Raw genomic sequence first — 21,914 nt, 5'->3', positions numbered from 1 at the left:
TTGCATCTGTAGACGTCTACAAAAATCTGACTTCATAGCGGACCTTCCGGACAGTGCCACATGACCATACGCTGACGCGCGGCATGATGACATGTCCGAGAACCCGTCCGCACTTCACAATAAGATCTCTGCTTCGCGGACATTTCAGAACTGCATTTTCTACTGATCTAGAAACTTTCAACTTCAAAATTTCCCTTGCACAGCTCCAACACCTATTCCTACTCATTATCCATCAACAATCTAGTACACAGTACATACGTTTAGCAAAACTGCTATTTATCTTAACATGGCATCAGCTAATGCCATCCCTCCTCCCCAAGAGCCACCACCACTGCTGTAATCAAGCAGCATGAGAAACTCTGTCCCCTACCTTAGAAATAACACACGCGCAACATTTTCCCTTGTCCACCTACCCCTCCATATTAGTGTTTGGTTCCTCTTCCCTCATTTCCCTCCCCACCTTTCGTTCTCAGATCTCCTGCCAAGAAAAATACATCCAAAAACAACAAAAGACATATTCCTTTAGGAACCACCTTTCACAGTTAAAAAATAGAACTAAAAAAAACATGTATAGACTCCATCTACTTTATTTTTCTCAGTAAAGTACATAGACTCAATAAGATTTTCAAACATTTCCATTTGCATTTTGTGTTATGCTAATGGGAATGGTGTGGCGTTCATCCTCTGTTCCAGGGACTGGAATGGTGGATACCGGCCCAGCAGCCCAAGCGAAGCGAGGGTGGATACCAAGGTCTCTGGACCATTATCCCCCCATTCCAGCCCCTGAAATGGGGGATGAAGGCCATTAGCACCCTAGGTTCCCAAAGGTTCCCCGACGCCGGAAGGAAAATCCTTTTCCAAGATGGCCACCATGGAAAGGGAACGCAAGGGTTCCATACAGGGCACCTCTTTGCTTTCCATGGCAGCCTGCAGAAGGTAAAAAGAGAACCCTACGACCATATTACCACAAGCACATTTTTCTTCCCTTTCAGATCTATGCTAATTTCGAATAACATTACCACGAAGCCAGTCGCAGGTGGACATGGCCACTTTAATCCTATGTTTTGTCCCTTGTGGTCATGGCCAGTAGCCAGATTGTCCGGATCATGACCTTATTCCATGACCCGGACAATCTGGCCACTGCCCATGGCCACAGGCTGCCGCTCAGTCACTAGAGGTATACCGCTATTTTATGTAGCTACATTATGACACTTGCCAAATAATAAAACACTGGCACATTTGCAAAAAGTTTGCTGTAAATCCACCCATGTTTTATTTTTCCAAAAGTGTCAAATTTATGCACATACACTCGTCATATAACCTAACCCCCACTTGACAAAATCCATTCAGACTTTACGAAAACATCTAAATCAAGATCTATAATATTTTTGCAAACCTTTGTGTAGATTTGTGAAATGCCACCACATTTATAAGCCTTTACAATATTTTGGGACCGCCCTCTAATTTTGCTCCCTCTTGACAGAATCCCACCAAACTTCATACAAACATGTATATCTTTATCTATTATCAGTTTGCCAAATGAAGTGTAGATTAGTCAAATGGCACCTCATTTATAAGCCTTTACATTATTTTGCGACTCCCCCCTCTCTAATTTTGCCCCCTTCATAACAGAATCCCACCAAACTTTGCATACTCACTCAGAATCAGCTCAGAAATATACATGCAAAATTTCATGAAGTTCCATTAAGTGGCGCCAAAGTTATAAGCCATCCAAGAACTGTGTTTCACCAACCCTGTAATGCTGAGGTGGTCACAAACTTTTCAGGACTGTTTGCGAACATCCGAACTGTTCGCGGACGTTCGCAGCTTGCAACCATATCCCATTCCATCCTCATGACCCCTCACCTCCCCAGAGATTATTTGATAAGTTTGGCAAGTGCAATGTTGTGTTTAATATGTTTTTACTGCGATGTCCGCGGACAGCGGCGTAGTCCGCGAATCCAAGATGGCGGGCGTTTCCAAAAATCTGACGCACTTCACGCTCTTCACCATCCAATCAGCGAACACGTTGCATGTCCGCAGTGAAATTCTCTCCAGCGGTTTGGGCTGTAGGCGTGAGCAAAGTTTTTCATTCAGTCTATGGGAAAAAAAATACATTTTGGGACCCCCCCTATAACTTTTTCCCACCTGGGCCAAACCTCACCAAACTTTGCAAAGGAATTGAGAGTGGGCCATTTACATTTTTTTACAGTTTGGTGTGGATTCGTCCAGGGGGAGCAAAGTTATGAGCCACCCAAAAAGTGCTCTTCCTATGGGTTTAGCAACTTAACCATAGCTACAAGGCCACTACCGTGGGCCGTGTTTTATAATATATATACACAGTCTTCAGGTAAGAAGAAAGTATCTCAACCTTGTTCATTAGCCCCACATTAAATAATCTAGTTTGTTTAAAAAAACTCTCTCTTGAAAAGCATTACTTAAAAAACAAGTCACAAATGTTGCACTTGGAGGGGGAAATGGCTGTATTGAAACTAACAATGGCCATAGCTTAAATTAAAGGCTAAATGATTGAATCCCAGAGCACAATGCACAAAGGGAAAAGGGAAAATGATTACCTAAATGTGAAACTGCGCTGGAGCATTAACCCAAAGACAGAGAATAATATGAATGCCCCTGGCCCACATGTGCTTAAAACCTTAGCCAAAACCGTACCAACTATCGCACAGCACTTCACGTTGGCTTCACTATGGGCTCACGAGGTGTACTCTTACTGTTTCATAAATCACTACCTTTCACTCTCTCTACATGGACACGGGGGGAGATTCACGTTTGCGGTGGGAACACTATGGAATAAAAAAATTGGCCTGCTAGCGATCTACTCGCCCCCGCGCTATTGCCTGCATTAGTAAATGACATCACCCCGCTGATTGTAAATGACACATCTGATTTGTTGATCTTAGGGGGAGATTTTAATGAGGTGATGAATGTGGAACTCGATAGGACACAGTTACAAGGGAGAAACCCTAAGATTCACACGAAGCTAGCCACCTTCGTCGATGCAATAGGTCTGCGTGATGTATGGCGTGACCTACAGCCTGATACCAGAGACTATTCATACCACTCGGGAGTGCATGCCTCATTGTCCAGGCTGGACTATTTCTTTAGCCCTGCGACAAGTATCCACAGGGCGATTGTAGCAAAACTCCTGCCAAGGGGAATATCTGATGATGGAAGTGGCAACGTCAAGACCACCCCTCCCCCCCCAGATCATGGCATCTTAACGGCTATTTGCTTTTCCTGGACCTTATAGAACATATACAGTTTGTGACCAACACATACTTTGAGCTGAACGTAGGGTCTGTGGACAACCCTGGGGTGCTGCGGGAGGCATACGAGCCAGTACTCCGGGGACAAATTCTCTCCTGGGTGGCGGCTCCAAGGAAGAAACACAGGGAGAAAATAGCTGCAGCACAGCTAGAAGTCAAGCAAGCGGAGAAAGCCCATCTAACTCAAGATCAGCCCGAGTCTCAGAGCGCTTGTAGTAACTCAAAAATGCCTGCAAAACGTGGCATTAGACAATGCCAAACAAGCTCATAGAGCAATGAAAGCCAGAATTTATGAAGTGGGGGACAAGGCAAGCAAGATGCTGGCCTGGCTAGAGCGCAGGGACGAGGGACATAATCAAGTCAGAATAATCAGACCAGAGAATACACACCCGCTTATAACAGACAAGGACATTACTGAAGGTTTTGCAGCCTACTACACCGAGCTGTACGGGCCCCCCTCTGGCCCTTTGACACTTCCATACTGGATAAGATAAACCCCCCCCCAACCCTGTGTGCTGAACAAATATCCCTTCTAGAAAAGGATATCACGGAAGAAGAACTAATTGAGGCAATGTCACAGAATTTCAAAACACCAGGCCCAAATGGCTTCCCAATTGATACTTGGAAGAAGATTGGCCCAGAGGTGCTAGCTCCAGATCTCCTAAAGATGCACAAACATGCAAAGGTACAAGGATATCTACCGGACGATCTTAAAAAGGCCACCATTTTCCTAAACCCGATAAACCTCCAGAGCAATTTAGCTCATACAGACCAATCTCCCTCATAAATAGTGAATCCAAGCTATTGGCCAAAATACTAGATCAGACTACAAAAAGTGATCATGTCCCTAGTGCATCCCGACCAGTGCGGTTTCATGTCAAACAGGTCCATGAAGGGAGGACAGGGGGGGCTATGAGGGAAAGTGAGAGGTGGGGGCGAGAGGAGTAAGGAACCTTGTTTGCCAGCCGGACCCAGATCTGGACAGAGGCGCATCAATGAAGACTACGCAAACCGAGCACCTCAATTCAGGACAGAGATGCAAACTAACCAACCCCACTAACAATTTCCCTTTCTGCATACACCTCTCAAACTCCAAACCAAAACACAACCAAAACCTACAGCACAACAACCCGCACAAACTTCACTACATTGCAACAACAAAACAAAAACACACAGACTCGCACAACAGTACACGACGACTACCGGCCGCAAATACCTCAGGCCCAGCCAACGGACCCAGCGGGCTGAGGCCGCCAACAGCACATCACTGCTCTCTTGCACTTTTCCTGCTTCGACCCACTAACTCAACCCCCCCTCCTCTTTCAGAGCCGCCAGAGCGCCAGGGGACCACTCCGGTGGTAATAGTGCGCGGTACAAATGTCCATTAACATAACCATTTTCCTAAACCCGATAAACCTCCGGAGCAATTTAGCTCATACAGACCAATCTCCCTTATAAATAGTGAATCCAAGCTACTGGCCAAAATACTAGATCAGACTACAAAAAGTGATCATGTCCCTTGTGCACCCGGACCAGTGCGGTTTCATGCCAAACAGGTCAACACGCATGAATATCCGTAGATTACATCTAGCACTGCAAAGGGCGAAGAACTCCTGTGACCCCCCTAGCACTATTAGCAATAGACTTCGAGAAAGCATTCGACTCAGTATATTGGGAGGCAATGTGGGAGATAATGACAGATGGGATTTGGTGCAGAATTTATGGGCTGGATACAACTACTATACAACTCCCCAGAGGCAGAAACCAGAGACAATGGCTAGCCATCTAAACCATTCAAACTGGGGAAGGGAACGAGACATGGCTGTCCCCCGTCAGCATTACTCTTTGCATTAGCCATGGAGCCCCTAGCTTGTTTGTTGAGATTCACAATACTGGAAGGGCTTTGAGGGTTCGGCAGAGTGGGAGGACAAGGTCTCCCTATATGCGGATGACCTATTGGTATATCTCAAAGATCTGATCACTTCTTGTCCCATAGTGACTGACATCCTGCAACAATATGGTTCCTTTAGTGGGCTAAGGGTAAACTGGGCCAAATCTGTACTCTTACCGGTCAGAGGAATAGAGGGCATAATCCCAGAGAGCTGCCCATACCGAATTGACAGAACCTGTTTTAGATACCTAGGAATACTCATTACCAAGAACCTGAATGAATATACGGACAGGAATTTGCAGCCAATCGTGGAAAGATTCAAGGAGGATACATACCACTGGATGTCCCTGCCACTGACCCATCTGGGAAAAGCAGCATTGTACAAAATGATGTCCCTACCCCGTTACTTATATGTCCTGCAGAATGCTGCAGTGCATGTCCCAGTGGTAACCTTCCGCAAAATTGAATGTACACTACGCAAGCTCCTATGGGGAGGCAGGCATCCGAGAATAGCGCTCGGTACGCTCCAAAATCGATTTGGGAGGGAGGTATTGATTATTGGACAAGTCAGATGGAAGTGGTAAATGACATGTTACACAGGGACAAATCACTCCCACATGTAAGGGCCGAGTTAGAAATGAGAGAAAAGCCACCCCCGCTGGAGGGGCTCTACCAGAAACTGAGATTGACAACCCCCTCAAAAACTGGTGGCCCAATCAATGTTGATTTGGGCAGAGATACACAAGTTCATAGGCTGGGACAAGCAAGTAAAGCCAGTCCAACCACTGTGGGGAAACGGGAACCTAACGGAGGTGAGTAGGCTACCAAGATGGTTGTGCTGGGTAACAAAAGGAATAATGAAGGTGAGAGATGTGATGGAGGGTGGGGGAATGATACCCTTTGAAGATCTTCTGACGAAGTTTGACATTCTGGAAAGTGAAAGGTACCACTATACACAACTGAGACACTCGCTACACAAACACCTCCCAATCTTAGCTAACATGCCAGACTGCACCCCTATAGAAAGGAACATTGTGGTGGAAAAGGTTGGCGGCAGGGTCACCTCTACTATGTACAGTGTTCTCACCTCCTTTCCTACATCAGAGTTGTCGAAATTGAAGTCTAAATGGGAAAGGGTTGTAGGGGAAATCCTTGCAGAAGAATGGGTGGTGGCTCTGAATTACACTCGTTAAACGGCCATTTCATCCAGGCTCCGACTCATTCAGCTCAAGATACTCCATAGGGTATATTATCCGAGAGTAGCGCTCTACCGCTGGGGTAGGAGTACAGATCCCAACTGCCTCAGATGTCGCCAAGAAGAAGAAACCCTTTTTCACTAATATGGGAGTGCCCGCATATTCGCCAGTATTGGCAGCAATGCTGTGACGTACTTACGAGAGTTATGGGTCAGGTAATACCTAGAGAACCCAAATTGTTGCTGGTGGCAATAGAAGATGAAGGGGAGATGACGAGATACGAGAAACTGTTCTTCTCAACTGTAACTGCCCTGATCAGATGTGTTGCCGCAGGTGGAGCAATGTGTTGCTGATGTAGAGGTCTGTGTAGCGATGGAACAAAGTGTATACGCCCAGAGGTTGTCCCGATAAAGCTGGGAAAATTTGGCAAATATGAGAGGATGCTTAATGATCTGCCTTGATGCCGAACCCATGTAAGAAATAATGGACAGTAAAGTGATGCTGCTATTGTAAACAAACATATCAAAGGAGTTGTATGTGTTATGTAAATCCAATGACCTCTTGTTGTGATGTTTTGTCATGGTTCGACTCCCTTGGAGTCTGCATTTGGAATGTATGCTTTAAAAACCAATAAAATGTGTTCTATAAAAAAAAACCTTAGCCAAAACAAAAGAGAAGAATGTAATGCCAAGTGTTATAGTGTGATTTTCTAAAAAATAAAAATTGTTATGTTTTGGGGGGCAAACTTTTGAAAATGTTTGAACCGAGTTAAACAACAGATGACAAGTATAATTAAATTATAAAATCTCTCAAAGATAACTGAATAAGATTTTGAAAACCATTACAAGCTGATAGAAAAACTGAGGACTCTACAAACTCCAAAAGCGAACCGTAACCATTAGGGTGAGTAACTAATTAGCATACAGCAAGCATTATGGAATAATGTAAATATACAAAATTAGTGATATGGAATGTGACTATGAAAGACGCTAATGTATTATAAATGATTGATTTTATTGATAGTTTCTCTCCTGAAGAGCCATGGGAAAAAACCATGGTGAAACAGGTGTAGAGAGAAAATAAAACAAGTGAGAAAAAAACAAGTGCGTGAGGATGGTTTAATAACCAAAACGACAATAAAACATTGGGAAAACATTTTGATGAATGGATCAGTGTGATTTATTGGGGAAATAAAGCAATTGCCCCAAAAAACAATATATAGCTGGCGCACAGGAATTGACACCAACAGAGTCAATTCACTCAACAGAAGCAATGACTGGAGCATGGGTTTGGCAGGACACTACCAGGAGACAGAGAGAAGAAAAGGTGAAGACTCTGCAATGGAGGAGATGGTGGAAATTTGGGGCTGGGCCATAACCATATCCTCAGCAGGTCTCCATGCTGAACAGATTCTGGCCTGTTGTAACAATGTAGGCAAGGGGAGCAAACAAGTCGGATCTATATCTTCGAGATAAGGATTGGGGCTGCAAGTTGGAAGTGAAAATCAAGGCAAACATTGCATCTCAAACTAGGAGTCGTAACTTCTTAAGCACCCTTGGAAAGTAAAAAGGAAAACATTGCAATTAAGAACTCCTAAAGTATATGAACTAGGTGAAACATAAAGGCAGAGAATGACAACACCACTGAACCAAAAGCGATGCCCCCAACCGTAACTTGAGTGAGGGGTCGATGGCAGGCACCAAAATCAGGAGAGCGACACTGTTGAGAGGATCCTGCAATGGAAGCGAAATATGGGGCTCAAATCCCAACAAAGAAACCCCCCCTGAGAATGAAGTTACTGAGCTATGCTGCTGCATGCTGGAACTTTAATTTAGAACTCAAAGAATATTGACTGCATGAAATTACCAGACAGTGCAAGACCTCAGCTGTGAACGTCTGTGTCATACCATCTGATAAACTTGCATACAACTTAGAAAATAGAATCTTTAAAACTCTTTAAACTATAATTCACTGCTTTGGGAGTAGGGAGTGACTGGCAATGGGATAAAGTGGAACATTTGAGAGGGAAAGTGCTGAGAGGGTTTAAGTGGGATGAGGAGTGTTGGGACAAGAGCAAGAGGACAGGAGTTAGAGTAGATCGGAAGGAGTTATTTGATGGGGTTCAGTGTAGATTGAGGGCAGAAATGGGGATGGAGTCCTCATTTTCGTTGCATTTTAATGATGAGGTTTGCATCTTCTGAGAAGAATGAAGAATCTGCATGGCAGTGGCCAGAGGAGTTGAGGGGGTGATGGAGGGGCAGAGTGGAGTGCAGAGGCTAGGAATTATTTACTGTGGTGAGTGAAGGCTACATTCTAACTATTTTACATTGTATTCCCAAACGCCAGATTGTTTTAGCGCATTTTGCTGAGGGTCCAGTTATTTTGAATCCAAAGATTCTTTTGTGTAATAGCACCAGGTGACAGCATGTTATAAACAATAATGTCTTATGTATCTGGCAGCAAATCTTGCCCGTGTGTAGGGTGCTTATAAACCATATTTTATCGACATCCAGCAGCAGTTTCAAACAACCAGAAACACATCTGTGACACACAGAATTAGAGTGGCAGAAATACCTCATAATGCATCTAAAATACATCCAAATGCAGCATCATACAAACTCTTCAAATGCTTGGCCAAAGAACCTATAAACAGAATATTAGAGACACCTAGATGCTGGTTTGCCCAGAAACACAAGTTTATAAGCAGCATTACAATACACCCACACGAAAAATCAGTGGCAGACCCAAATGCAGAGCTGAACTGAACCGAAACATTTACCATGGGGGCTAGGGGTTACACCCAGAAACAGTTGTAGGTCAACACTTGAAAAGCTTAGAAATGACTTCAAAACATTATACTAGGGCCGCAGAAACAGATAAATGGCTGGACCTTAGCTATGTCATGGTTGCTCATTATGCGACCCTGCAGAAGCTTTGGGGACTACACCTCTCATTCTCTATGCAGGCTGGGGATGTTCGGATGTCAAGTCCAAAACACATGGGAGGCCACATAACAAACATTCATGATCTATGCTGTAGAAACTGTTAACATGTTTAATACCTACTTTGACAGGTCTTGGCCGGTCTGGTTCTTTCCAACGCAGGTAAATCTGTCCAGCAATTGACAGACCAACAAAAAACCAATAACTGAAACTGTAGTAATTAATAAGCTGGAAGACATCTTTCACTGATAAGTAGATGAGAGTAGCCGCACACTGTAAAAATAAAAAAAGCAATACCAATTTACTTTAAATAATATCTTGAACACGCATATGTCTGTATAGACAATGTATACAGCTACATGAAGTATAAGAGTAATTTGACAGCACCAAAATAACATGTATACATAGTATCAACCTTATGAAACGCTAGCACCTTTTGTGGCATAACAAATGCAACTGATGTCACTGTCTTACATTCCTTCACCAAAAGTAACATGTTGAAGTGGGTGAGGTCTGCAATTGTGGGCAAACTTCTGCTTTGGTCTACAACCCAAAACAAGAATACTGGAACCTGCTGTAGCACTCCAAATTGAAGGAGTGTCTGTCTGTACCCCCAATACAAACCTGTGATATAGTCATGTGACAGAGGGCAACTACAATAAGAATCCATAAATCTTGAAGTATCTGTTGTCAATGACGAAAATTGAAGGCAATGTTGGACCCAGGCAGGTGTCCGATGATGCTGATGTGCTGTAAACATTTAAGATGAAAGGCCGTTTACTTTCTAGGAGTCTGTATTTGTTGAATTTGAAAGTTAAAACCAATGTGGAAAATTACTTATTAGCAAGTTGCCTTCCGGACAGGGGAAGAGCAACCTGGTTTTGCGCTCACTTTGTAAAAACGTTGGTTAGTTTGTTGATCTGGATCTGCCTGAAGGAAAGAAACAGTCTAAGCAGATGGTGATGTCCATTGGAAATTACTTATCAATTTCCCAGTTATTGCCTTGCCTAACCACTCTGTATGCAACTTGTTTGTAGACAGATTAAGAGCTTACTATGAAAAGGCAGGGCCATGAGATGGTGTCATTCGTGCTCGGGTATGGGACTGGAAGAGTTTATGGGTTTAGGTGCATTTTGGAAGTAGAACAATACAATCTGGATATTTTAGAATCTATGATCAAGAAACTCACTTTTTAGATAGGCATTCAATAGAGTTCAGTTGTCTGCAGATATATCACCACCCTCTAGGACTGCCTAACCTCTGATATGGGAAGGAATCTCAGTAAATATATTATTGCAACATACCGCTAACAAACATAGCAAAGCGCACCAGACAAGCCATCATTCGCCTCCACCTTCCAAGCCCTCTGCCTCTTCTTCCAGCATCTGTAATTTTCTTTACTGATCCTGTTACAATGAGAATGTGGACAGCTGCTAACAGAAGCCAAAAAAGGCAGGGAGGTGGGGGGAGAGACATTGCATGCAAAGCAGGACTCTGGGTCAAAACTATACAATAAGCATAATCTACACACACAGCACCAAGAACATTATGGTGGGTTAAAATGGTTTGACATGTGAAAGTAATGGGGGGCCACCCCCTCCCCTGTATTTTTACCCCTTAAAACCCATTTTAATAAAAAATAAAAACTTTACCTACAAAAAAAATGCATTATTTCGATGCTTTTCCATTCGATGCTTTGTATTCAAGGGAATCACTGGATACCTATTTGAGCCAATTCACACATTCCACAACACCATCTAGTAGCCATTGCTGGAAGTTCACCTCCAGTTCCGAGCCACAACAGCAAAGCATTGTGGGTATGCACATTACCTCAAATGCAAACCTTTTCTCTAGGAAATGATCTTTGTCTATGAGGGCAGAGCTATTTTAAACATAATTTTGTCAAACCAAGACAGACATTTTGCAAGGCTGTAAGGAAAACTATATACCTGGTTTCACCCTTATTAGGGATCATCAGTACAGTATAGATTTCACAACACCAAGAAAGTTATGGTGGGTTTAAAAAGGTTTGAAAAAAACTTTCACCTGAAATGTGAAAGTAGGAAAGTTGGAGCATGTGGCATACATTACTCGCCGTAATCATTTCTGATGCTTGTATCGGCTTAGATTCACATGCTACGCATAGGCCAACATCTAGTGGTAGTCACAGAGTATGAAATGATTTGTTTTTGAAACTCAAAAAAGGGACGTCGACTGGGCGTGGTAGTAATACTATCCCCAGAGTGAAGTATACTGTACCCATGGTCCTTCGAGCGTCAAGATCCCTCCGATTGTTTTGTTTCTGACCTGAGGTTTCATGCAGTGTAGCGCGAGTACGGATGTAATAAACAGAAAATAGCGATAGAGCAAGAAACATCCATGCACCTTCGACTCCAGGAGGGGAGGAAGAGTAGGTGCATGTGAATCTAGGAGTATACAAGCATCAGAAATACTATTATGTTGAGTAATGTATGCCTTCTGAGGCTTGTGGATCTGCTTAGATCACATGCTCTGCATAGATTAGCCAGCAGTATCTGGAGAAGGAGGTGGGTTTTGCGAAGGTTAAGCAGCAAATAGATGTTTCAGCACAGCCTGGCCCTACCTGCGAATCTGCTTTAGAGTGTGTCAATGCAGTAATAATGCGCAAGGGTATAAATGGAACTCAAAGTAGCTGCTTTACAAGTTGCTGCTTTACAAATAGTGTCTAGGGAGATGTTTACGATTAATGCTAGAGTAGCTCTGGTAGAGTGAGCTCTAGGAGTGAAAGGTAGGGTCTTTTTGGTTAGTGAATAGCAGAGCTGAATGCATTTGAATAACCATCTGGAGATGGCATTTTTAGAGATGTGATTGCTTTCTCTACCTGGAGCTATGGAAACAAAGAGCTGGTCTGTTTTCTTTGGAGGCTTTGTTTTGTTTACGTAGTACAAGGCCACCCTCCTTACATCTAATGTATTGAGAGCTCTTTCAGCTGAGTTAGTTGGAGTTTGGGAAAAAAGGTAGGTAGTTCAATGGATTGGTTAACATGGAACTTGGAGATGAATTTAGGTGAAAACCCAGGATGTGTTCCAAGGACCACCTTGTCCTTGTGGTTTATGAAGAAAGGGTCTTGTACATATAATGCCTGTAGCTCACTGACCAGTCTTATTGAGACATGTCTCATTGAGGTGATGGGTACTAGAAAGGCAGTTTTATATGTAAAATTTTTTAGGCTGGCCTTGTGCATATGCTTGAAGGGCAGACCAACAAGTCTTGCGAATACCACATTTGGGTCTCAAGGTGGCGGGTTAGAAATGGAAGGGTATAATCTCTTTACTCCCTCCATAAAAGCCTTGATAACCAGCACTTTCCACCAAGAAACCTTGTTCTGCAAGGGGGTGTATGCGGACAAGACCGCTAAGTTTACTTTGATAGAGTTAAATACTAGGCCAGAGTCTATTAGATAAAGCATGTAGTGTAGAATGTGGGACGGTGAACATTCAATTGGATTTAAGGAAAGATCTGCGACATACCACAAAAAGTTTCCACTTGTTGAAGTAGCAGTGTCTGGTGTTGGGTTTTCGTGCCTCCTTTAGAAGATCCATACACTTTTGAGGAAACCAAACTTGACTTCAGGAGCCAGGCTGCCAAGTTCATAGACTGACGATGTGGATGGGGCGTCGTCCCCTCATGCTGGGACAGCACGTTGGAGGTGCACGGAAGCTTGAATGGATTGCACATCGCCAGTTTGCACACATGTGGAAACCAAGGTTGTCTTGCCCACATTGGAGCAATTAGTATTAGAGTGACTTGTTCCTGGTGCAGTTTGTGCACTATACTGCTCCAGTGGTGTCGGTGGAAAAGCATAGGCAAAATTTCCCTGACCAATTCATAAACAGGGCACCCACCTTGGATCCTGGTTGGGGAAACCTGCACGTGAAGTCTGGGCATTGTGCTTTTTGGATTGGGGCGAAGTCCAAGGGAGGATAACCCCACTGGGAAAAGATTTTGTTTAGAATATATGTTTATTTGCCACTCGTGTTCCTCCGGCAGGGGTTTTTTTCTTGGCGAGTCCACCAGAGCAACAAGTTCCCCTGGAATGTGTTGTGAGACTAGGAACATGTTCAGCTTGAGTGCCCACTTCCACATTTTTGGGGATAGCCTGGACAAACTTGGCGAGAGTGTGCCCCCATGTTTATTTATGTAAAACATGGCAGTTGCGCTGTCTGTTTGGACTTGCACTGTATGACCTACTAGATGCTGCTGAAAAGCCTGTATAGCTTTGAAAACTGCCCGAAGTTTTATGAGGTTGATGTGGTTTTGGGCTGTGGTGTTTGTCCATAAGTTGTGAGCTCTGTGGTGAAGGTAATGAGCTCCCCATCTGGATACTGAGGCGTCTGTCTGTAGTGTCGATTGAACTGGTGGATTGCGAAAGGGTTTTCCTTTTAGCAGGTTGTACCTTAACCATCAGTACTAAGGTTAGCGAAACAATCACTAGATCGTCCCACTGACCGCCTGCCCGAGACAATTGTTTTTTAAACCACTCCTGCATTGAGCGTATGCACAGACGTGCGTGTGTAATTAGATAAATGCATGATGCCATTATTCCCAGCAGGCGTATTGCCTTTTGTACGGTAATCTGGTGACCGGCTAGGTAATTAGGTATTTGTACTCTGTCGTTTGAGGTGAAGACCAGCCCCTCTTGTCTTCATGACGGATCCCATGAATTGTTTTGTTTGACTGGGTGTAAGATTTTAATTTTTCTCGTTGATGGAGAATCCCAATTGGAACAGAAGGTTGATTGTTCTTTGGGTGTTGTATTTGAAAATTTGAGGGGACTCTGCTGTTATTAGCCAGTCATCCAAATAAGGGTACACTGGGATTGACCATCTGTGTAGGTGCACCTCTACCACTGATAGTACTTTCGTGAATACCCGTGGTGCTGAGGCTATGCCAAAAGGGAGCACATGGAACTGGTAGTGTTCTCTTGCTATTTGGAAACGCAGATACGTTGTGTGCTGGGAACATTAAAATATGAAAGTATGCATCCTTCATGTCCAATGTTGCCATGTAATCGCCCTGTTTTAGGAGGGGAATTACCTCCTGAAGCATTGTCATGCAAAATTTGAGGCTTACCATACGTGTTCGCTGGGCGCAGGTCTAGCACTGGGTGAATAGTTAGGTCTTTCTCTAGCACAAGAAGTATGTTGAATAATTGCCCTTGTTTACCTGGTTTGCTGGGACAAACTTAGCATATTTGTCCAGCAGGGCTTTCACTTTCTCCAATGATATGCAGCTTTCTTCCGGTGTTATTTTCCTGTGTTTTAGATGGTCGTTTTTGAAGAAGTTCTATACAATATCTGCCCACCACAGTGGACAACACCCACTTGTGTGACGTGATCTCCTCCCATGCAAAGGGTGAATTGTGAGATGCAACATCCTACTGAAGTGGCATGCGAGGGGACCTGGAGCAGGGCATCATGGTTTGGGTGGGGTGGAGCCTCTGGCTGAGGAGCCCTACTGCTGCTTCTGGACCTTTTATAGCCTCTTTGAAAATTTGAGGAGGAGGATTGTCCCTGTGAGCTGCCCCAGGAAGATGATTTGTTAGCCTGGATGTAAGCAGAGGAGCGTTGAGGGCCCTGCACACTTGCGTTGGAAGACCCCCTGTGAGCAAAAAGGTTGTTGGTAAGTTGACCAAGAGATTTGCGGGTATCATTCTTCTTTGGCACTTTACAGGGCGTCTTCCACTCCCTTGCTGAACAGGGCATTAGGCCCGATGGGCATGTTGAGCAATGTGGCCTGCGTTTCCAATTTGAAACTGGACTACCTAAGCCAGGCATGGCGTTTGATTAGGGTGCCCTCGGCTATGATGTGGACTGTGTTGTCTACAGCATCTAGGTTATTCTTTAAAATGCAATTGGACACTTGCTTGCCCTCAGATACAGTTTCTGGAAGTTGAGACTTCAGGGGTTCTGGGACTGCTTTGATTTGTTCCAGTTCATCCCACTTATGGCAACCATAGCTAGCCAGGAGGGTCATCTTTTTGGCTATCCTAGTTTGGTAGGCAGCCGAGGAAGACACCTTTGTGCCAAAGGTGTAGATCTTTTTACTCTCTATCTGGCAGTGGCCTCAGTGGAGGCCAGCGGGGGTGCCTGTCCTTTTCCTTGTAGTGGTAACTAATAAGGAATCTGGTGTAAGCTGACCCCTGATGTACAGGAGGTCTGTAGGTGCAGGTCTGAATAGTTTTTCAATATAAGGGGTTACTGCCCTTGTGAGGTTAGGTGTGAGGAGATGAGGCTGGATACACCTCTGAATGGATTGGAAGAGAGGGATACATTGAGCGGAGGGCCTCTTGTCACACAGGAAGTCATCCACAATGTCCTTGTCAACGTCGGCCTCCTTAGTGTCTATTTTAAAACGTTGAGCAGCCTTTAGGAGGAGTTCATTATACTGAAGTTGGTTGTCAACTGGAGAGTCTGCCACAGGTGGTCTTAATGGTCTGGTAACTGGATAACGTAATGTCATTGTCATCATAATATTGGTCCTGGTCATCTTGGTCTTCATGGTCCCGAGAGCCCGAGTGGTCTATAAAGTAGAGGTCTTGTGAGGGATCATGGTACCTGGGAGGTGACCCGGGTCTGTGTGGAAGTGCTGGCTGTGAAACGTGTCCAGACATGGCCTTTTGGCAGAAGGTTCAATCCTTGGCCACTTCCTTGGATATAGGGCCCTGGAGATATTTAAGTTCTTCAGGGTGCTTGTCCATCAATTCTAGAAAGCTGGGCCTTTTCCTCAAGATGCGATCAAAGTTCTCTGGGGTCCACTCAGGTGATTTAGGAAATACTGAGGGGGTAGGAATGTCATGTAAGGGATCCTGACCTTTGTGGTGCATGACCCCTGCAAGTGTGTCTATAGAATAAGCAGGGCCACCATCTATGGCGCTAGGGGACTTGGACGTTAGAGGCGTCGAAGATTTGGCTGCTTTTGATGTCTTCTCCTTCAAAAGGGTGACAGGGACGCGTTTCTTGATAAATTCCCTAATTTATAATGAGGGGACGGGGAACGCCGAAGCGCCTTTCGATGAATGACCTTCGGCGTGTGAAAGAAGGGCTTTTTTTGGGCACGTGTCTCAAACTGCTTTCTGCGCCTGTATCGGAGGCCTGTCGTGCGGCGAACGCAAGTGCGATTGTAGAAATGTACAGGGATAACTTAGAGGACCCCTGCTTTGATCCTGCATGGCTTTCGACAGTCAGCCTGGGGTAAATGCTTTGTGTGACAGGAAGTGTGCGTGCCTGAGCCACCGGGTGGTGTCTCCATCACAGAGACGCTGGCCTGCTTATTGGAGTCGGGGGCCCGCACAAGGGGTTCCATCGAACCCCGGTTGCCTTCGGCATCACCAAGGACGTGGATGCTGCCCCTCGCTAGATTCCCCCGCCACGTTTATGGAGGCCTCAGCCTGGGCGGCCCAGCGTTTGGTTCGGCGGTCCTTTACTGGTTTTGGGCAGAAACGTTTGCAAGATTTGCAGCTTTCCTCTGGGTGGTCCCTTGGCATACAGTGGTTGCATACCCTCTGCGTGTCCTTACAAGGGAACTTCCTTTTTGTAGGAAGGGCAACATTTAAAAGGAGTATTCTCCATTGCTGGAAAGGGCAGCACAGTGACAAAAAGGAACATAAGGGGCCAGAAGAGGCATGCTCTAAAAGGCTACAAAATATATGGCCACTCTCCCTACTGTGAAGGGCCGGTGAGGCCTGTGTAGGTCACAGTCTTTGTTGGTCGAGACAGTTGAACGTCGTCAACAATGGAGCCGTCCATCAAAAGCCGCCGAAACAGTTAGTTGTGCAGTGGGCGGTTTCAGAAGGATGGAAAGAAAGTCTAAAATTAAACTTTGTCTAATTAAAGGAATTAGCTTGAAAGGAACACATATATATATATACACACACATTAAAGGGACATTGTGGTTGCAAGGTAAAATTGGAAAACTAAGAAATTAGCCATTTTTGGTAAGCTATGCAACCATAACTCACGCCACCGCCAATAAAAGCTAAGACTAACACCCAGGACATCAAAGATGACTTAACAAATGGCACCATCAATGAAAGTTTTTATTGAGTGACGCTAAGAATTTTAAACGGAGGACTTGATCTTGTCATACTGCATTGCAAATTTGATCTACTGTAAAGGTGCTGTATTCATTAATTTTCGTAATTTAAATAGCACTTTTCACCATAATTATGGACGCACCGCGATGGTGGTGGAACGCGCTTGGAGGGACCAAAGTTCAAAAGTATGTGAAAATGGGAGGTGCTATTATGCGTGTGTGCATTTTGGCCATTCAAGTTGAGAGGGTGGCCAAGACCATGCCAGTCACCCATGTCTGAATGGCATGTGGATGGGTGGAATGAGGAATACTACGAGCTAAGCTGGTATAATGGATCTATGTGATCACCTTGAAAAATGTATTCTGGAGGATGAAAATGTCTAATAAATTACTCACCGTATTCTTATTTATGATGCTTGTATCTGCTTATATTCACATGCTGTGCATAGGCCGACATCTAGTGGAAGCTGCAGAGTATTACAGTTTGTTTTTCGAAACTCGAAAATGGGCGTTGACACAGGCCGTGCCAGTAATACTATCCCTAGTGTGACATCCACTGTATCCATGATCCCTCACGCGTGTAGGACCCTCAGATTGTATTTTTTCTGACATGAGGTAGTATGAGGAGAAGCGCGCATACAGATTATCCAAGCGGATAGAAAGATAAGACTACAAGCATCCATGTGCCTTCTCTCAGAGGGAAGGAAGGGCGGGCGCATGTGAATCTAAGCAGATACAAGCATCAGAAATACAATTACGGTGAGTATTGTATCCCTTCTGAGGCTTGCGGAATCTGCTTAGATCCGATGCTGAGCATAGATTAGCGAGCAGTGTTAGAAGAAGGAGGTAGGATGTGAGAAGGGTCATGAGCAAATAAATGTCTTAGAACCGCTTGTCCCAATTGAGTATCTGTCTTGGAATGAGTGTCAATGCAGTATTGCTGAGTAAAAGTGTGAATAGAGCTCCATGTAGCTGCTTTGCAAATGGTGTCAAGGAGTACATTTGCAATAAAAGCCAGCGTGGCCCCAATGCCTCTTGTAGAGTCGGCTCTTGGCATAAAAGCAGAGTCTTTTCAGAAAGGGAGTAACATAGCTGGATACAATTGACTATCCACTTGGAGATGGCACCCTTAGAGACGCAATCTCCTTCTCAGCCTGTAGCTACCGAGACAAACAGTTGGTCTGTTTTCCTTAGCGGCCTGGTCTTGTCTACATAGTAGAGGACTGCTCTTGGCACATCTAGAGTGTGTAGTTTCACCTCAGCAGACCTTTTGGGTTCTTGGAAGAAGGCCGGAAGCTCAATGGACCGGTTAACGTGGAATTTAGAAAAGAACTTGGGTGATAACCTAGGGTGTGTTCGTAGAACCAGTTTATCCTTATGAACAGTAAAGAAAGGATCCTGCACTGACAGAGCATGAATTTCACTGACCCTTCTTATGGATGTAATGGCTACTAAGAAGGCAGATTCATAGGTCAGGTGTTTGAGACTGGCTTTATGCATGGTTTCAAAGGGTGGGCCCATGAGCTTAGCAAGCACCACATTAAGGTCCTATCCAGGTGGAGGGTTTGAAATTGGACGGTGGAGTCTCTTTACCCCTTCCATGAAGGCTTTAACCACTGGTACCTTCCACCACGAAACCTTGTTGTGGGAGGTGGTGTAGGCTGACAGCGCTGCCAGGTGTACCTTGAGTGAGTTAAATACCAACCCTGCATCCAACAGGTGGAGAATGTATGTGACAATATTGGAAGGAGTGCAATCAACCAAGTTGATTTGCTTATTCTGACACCAGATAACACATCTTTTCCATTTATCAAAGTAACAGTGCCTCGTGTTAGGTTTCCTAGATTCTTTTAGGATGTCCATACATCTCTGTGGTAAGTTGAGATGTCCAAACTTTATGACTTCAGGAGCCATGCTGCCAGGTTTATTGAGCTGGGTTGAGGATGCACTTGATGCTGGGACAGTAGCTTGTACCAGCACGGGAGTCTGATGGGTTTGCACAACTCTAGTCTGCATAGATTTGGGAACCACGGTTGCCTCGCCCACATGGGAGCAACTAGGATGAGCGTCATCGACTCCCTGTGCATCTTGTTGACCACCTTCCTCATGAGAGGGGTTGGGGGAAAAGCGTAGGCAAACATTCCTGACCAGTTCATCCACAGGGTGTTCCCCTTGGAGTCTGGCTGAGGGAACCTGGATGCGAATCCTGGGCATAGCCTGTTTTCGCTTGTGGCGAATAGGTCTGTAGTGGGGAAACCCCACTGTGAGAAGATGTCTTCTACGACTTCTCTGAGTAGACACCATTCGTATTCTTCCAGGAGAGGATCTCTGCTCAAAGGGTCTGCTACCGAATTGAGATCCCCTGGAACATGTTGAGATGACAGGTAAATGTTCCGTCTGAGTGCCCATATCCAGATTTTCTGGGCAAGCTTGGACAGATTTGGCGAACGAGTCCCTCCCTGTTTGTTTAGGTAAAACATCGCTGTTGTGCTGTCCGTCAGGATCTGCACTGACAGGTTCAACAGGTGGGGCTCGAATGATTGAAGCGCTCTGAATACTGCCAGAAGCTCTAGCAGATTGATATGATTCTTCGCCACTGTGTGAGACCAGAGACCCTGAGCTGGGTGATGAAGGAGGTGTGCTCCCCACCCTGACAGGGATGCGTCTGTTGTGACTACAGCCTGTACTTCTGGATTGTAAAAGGATTTCCCCTTTGACAGGTTCTCTTCTTGTCTACCAGTGAAGACCACTAGATCGTCCCACTGACCACTTGCCTGAGACCAGTTTCGCCAACCATTCCTGCATGGGTCACATGCGCAGGCGCGCCTGGGGGACTAGGTAAATACAGGACGCCATCATGCCTAGCAAACGCATCGCTTTGCGCACCCTTATCTGGCAACCGGGCTGGTATAAAGGAATTTGCAGTAGTAGATTCCAAATACTTTCCTCTGACGGAAAGGCCAACCCCTCTTGAGTGTTTAAGACAGCTCCTAGGAACTGTTTGGAGGTGCTTGGCACCAGACTTGATTTTTTTCTTGTTTATGGAGAAACCCAGTTCGAAGAGTAGGTCGATCGTTCTTTGAATGTTTAACCTGCAAATTACCCGTGATGAGCCAGTCGTCCAGGTAAGGGTACACCGGGATTGCCTCCCTGCGCAGGTGTGCCGCCGCCACCGCCAGTACCTTGGTGAATACCCTTGGAGCCGAGGCTATACCGAAGGGCAGCACCTTGAACTGGTAGTGCTAACTGTCCACCTTGAAGAGCAAGAATCTTCTGTGCGCTGGGAACATGGAAATATGAAAATAAGCATCTTTCATATCCAATGTTGCCATTGCCCTTTTTTAGGAGGGGGATTACCTCTTGGAGAGTAGTCATGCGAAACTTTTGGGGCTTGACATACTTGTTTGCAGGGCGTAAGTCTAATACTGGGCGCATTGTAAAATCTTTCTTTGGCACAAGGAAGTAAGTTCAATAAATACCCTTGTTTACCTGGTTGCCCGGGACGAGTTCTATCGCGTTCTTTGCTAGAAGATTGACAATCTCCTCGAGGAGGATCTTTTGGTGGTCCAAGGAATGCATCTTTTGACGTGGAGGGTGGTTTCGGGGACGCTCGAGCAGCTCTATGCAGTATCCTGTGGACACTGTGGACAGCACCCATCTGTCTGATGTGATCCCTTCCCAAGCTTGGGTGAAGTTGGAAATGCGTCCCCCTACTGGGGATGTGTGAGAAGGGACCCTGAGCGCAGCGTCACTGTTTTGCGAGAGGCCTGCCTCTACCTCTACCACGGCCTCTTGTTTCCTCTGCCGTAACTTTGGGTAGTCTGCTGGTTGTTACTGTTAGGCAGAAACCTGTGCAGTTCCCTCGGGGACCACTGCAAAAGATTTAGGACTACAGGTGTTTGGCAGTAAACCCACTTGGTAGCAGTCTGTACCACACAGTTTCACTTGGTAGCTGTGGCTGAGTAGTCAGACTTCCCTCAAGAAGAGTTAGGCAGTATACAGAGTATTCACAATAGGTCAAAAGAACACAGTAGAACAAGTAAACACTGACCAGGGCTTGGTGTAAAAGAGAGATAATTATTTATTTAAAACCACATCTAGAAAAACACACAGGCACTAATAGTAAGTAATTCAGAAACACGGTCACTAAAAGATATACACTCCCTTAAAAGAATATTAGACAATTCTTTAGTAAAGCTCCACTTATTTTCAGACAGCGGTGAGCGCTTAACGTAGATGGCACTCTAATAACTCGTTTTAAAAGGGAGAGAAAAGCAGAGAATAAATTGAAACAGATCCAGACACTTTTTCATGAACACAACAAGAGAGGAAGGCAAAGTAACACCGTGAGTTTAGAGTCAGTAGGCAGGATCCACTTTAAGAGGATCAAAACGAAATATGTCCAAGGTCACACGGTTGCAGTGCACAAAAGTCTTGTAATGGTTCAAAAAGGAGTTCGACCAAAGAAAGGGACCAGTTAGAAGGTCAAGGCGGCCAGCCCAGTCCAGAAGGTTAAGGGATTATT

At 45.0% G+C, this 21,914-nt stretch overlaps 1 protein-coding gene across 5 annotated transcripts in view; it reads right to left on the bottom strand.

Moving 5' to 3' along the window:
- Nucleotides 1-21,914, bottom strand: part of SLC7A6 (solute carrier family 7 member 6) — an 874,508-nt gene that overhangs the window by 97,354 nt on the left and 755,240 nt on the right. For all 5 annotated transcript variants that reach the window (XM_069653635.1, XM_069653642.1, XM_069653626.1 and 2 more), the window contains one exon: nt 9,440-9,589. In XM_069653635.1, the coding sequence (XP_069509736.1) occupies nt 9,440-9,589 (150 nt within the window). The remainder of the gene's footprint in view (nt 1-9,439; nt 9,590-21,914) is intronic.

The sequence above is a fragment of the Ambystoma mexicanum genome, chromosome 1p, assembly GCF_040938575.1.
Source record: "Ambystoma mexicanum isolate Mex_15411 chromosome 1p, UKY_AmexF1_1, whole genome shotgun sequence".
In the NCBI taxonomy this organism is placed as follows: Eukaryota; Metazoa; Chordata; class Amphibia; order Caudata; family Ambystomatidae; genus Ambystoma; species Ambystoma mexicanum.
This window is presented reverse-complemented; position numbering and strand designations above follow the sequence as displayed.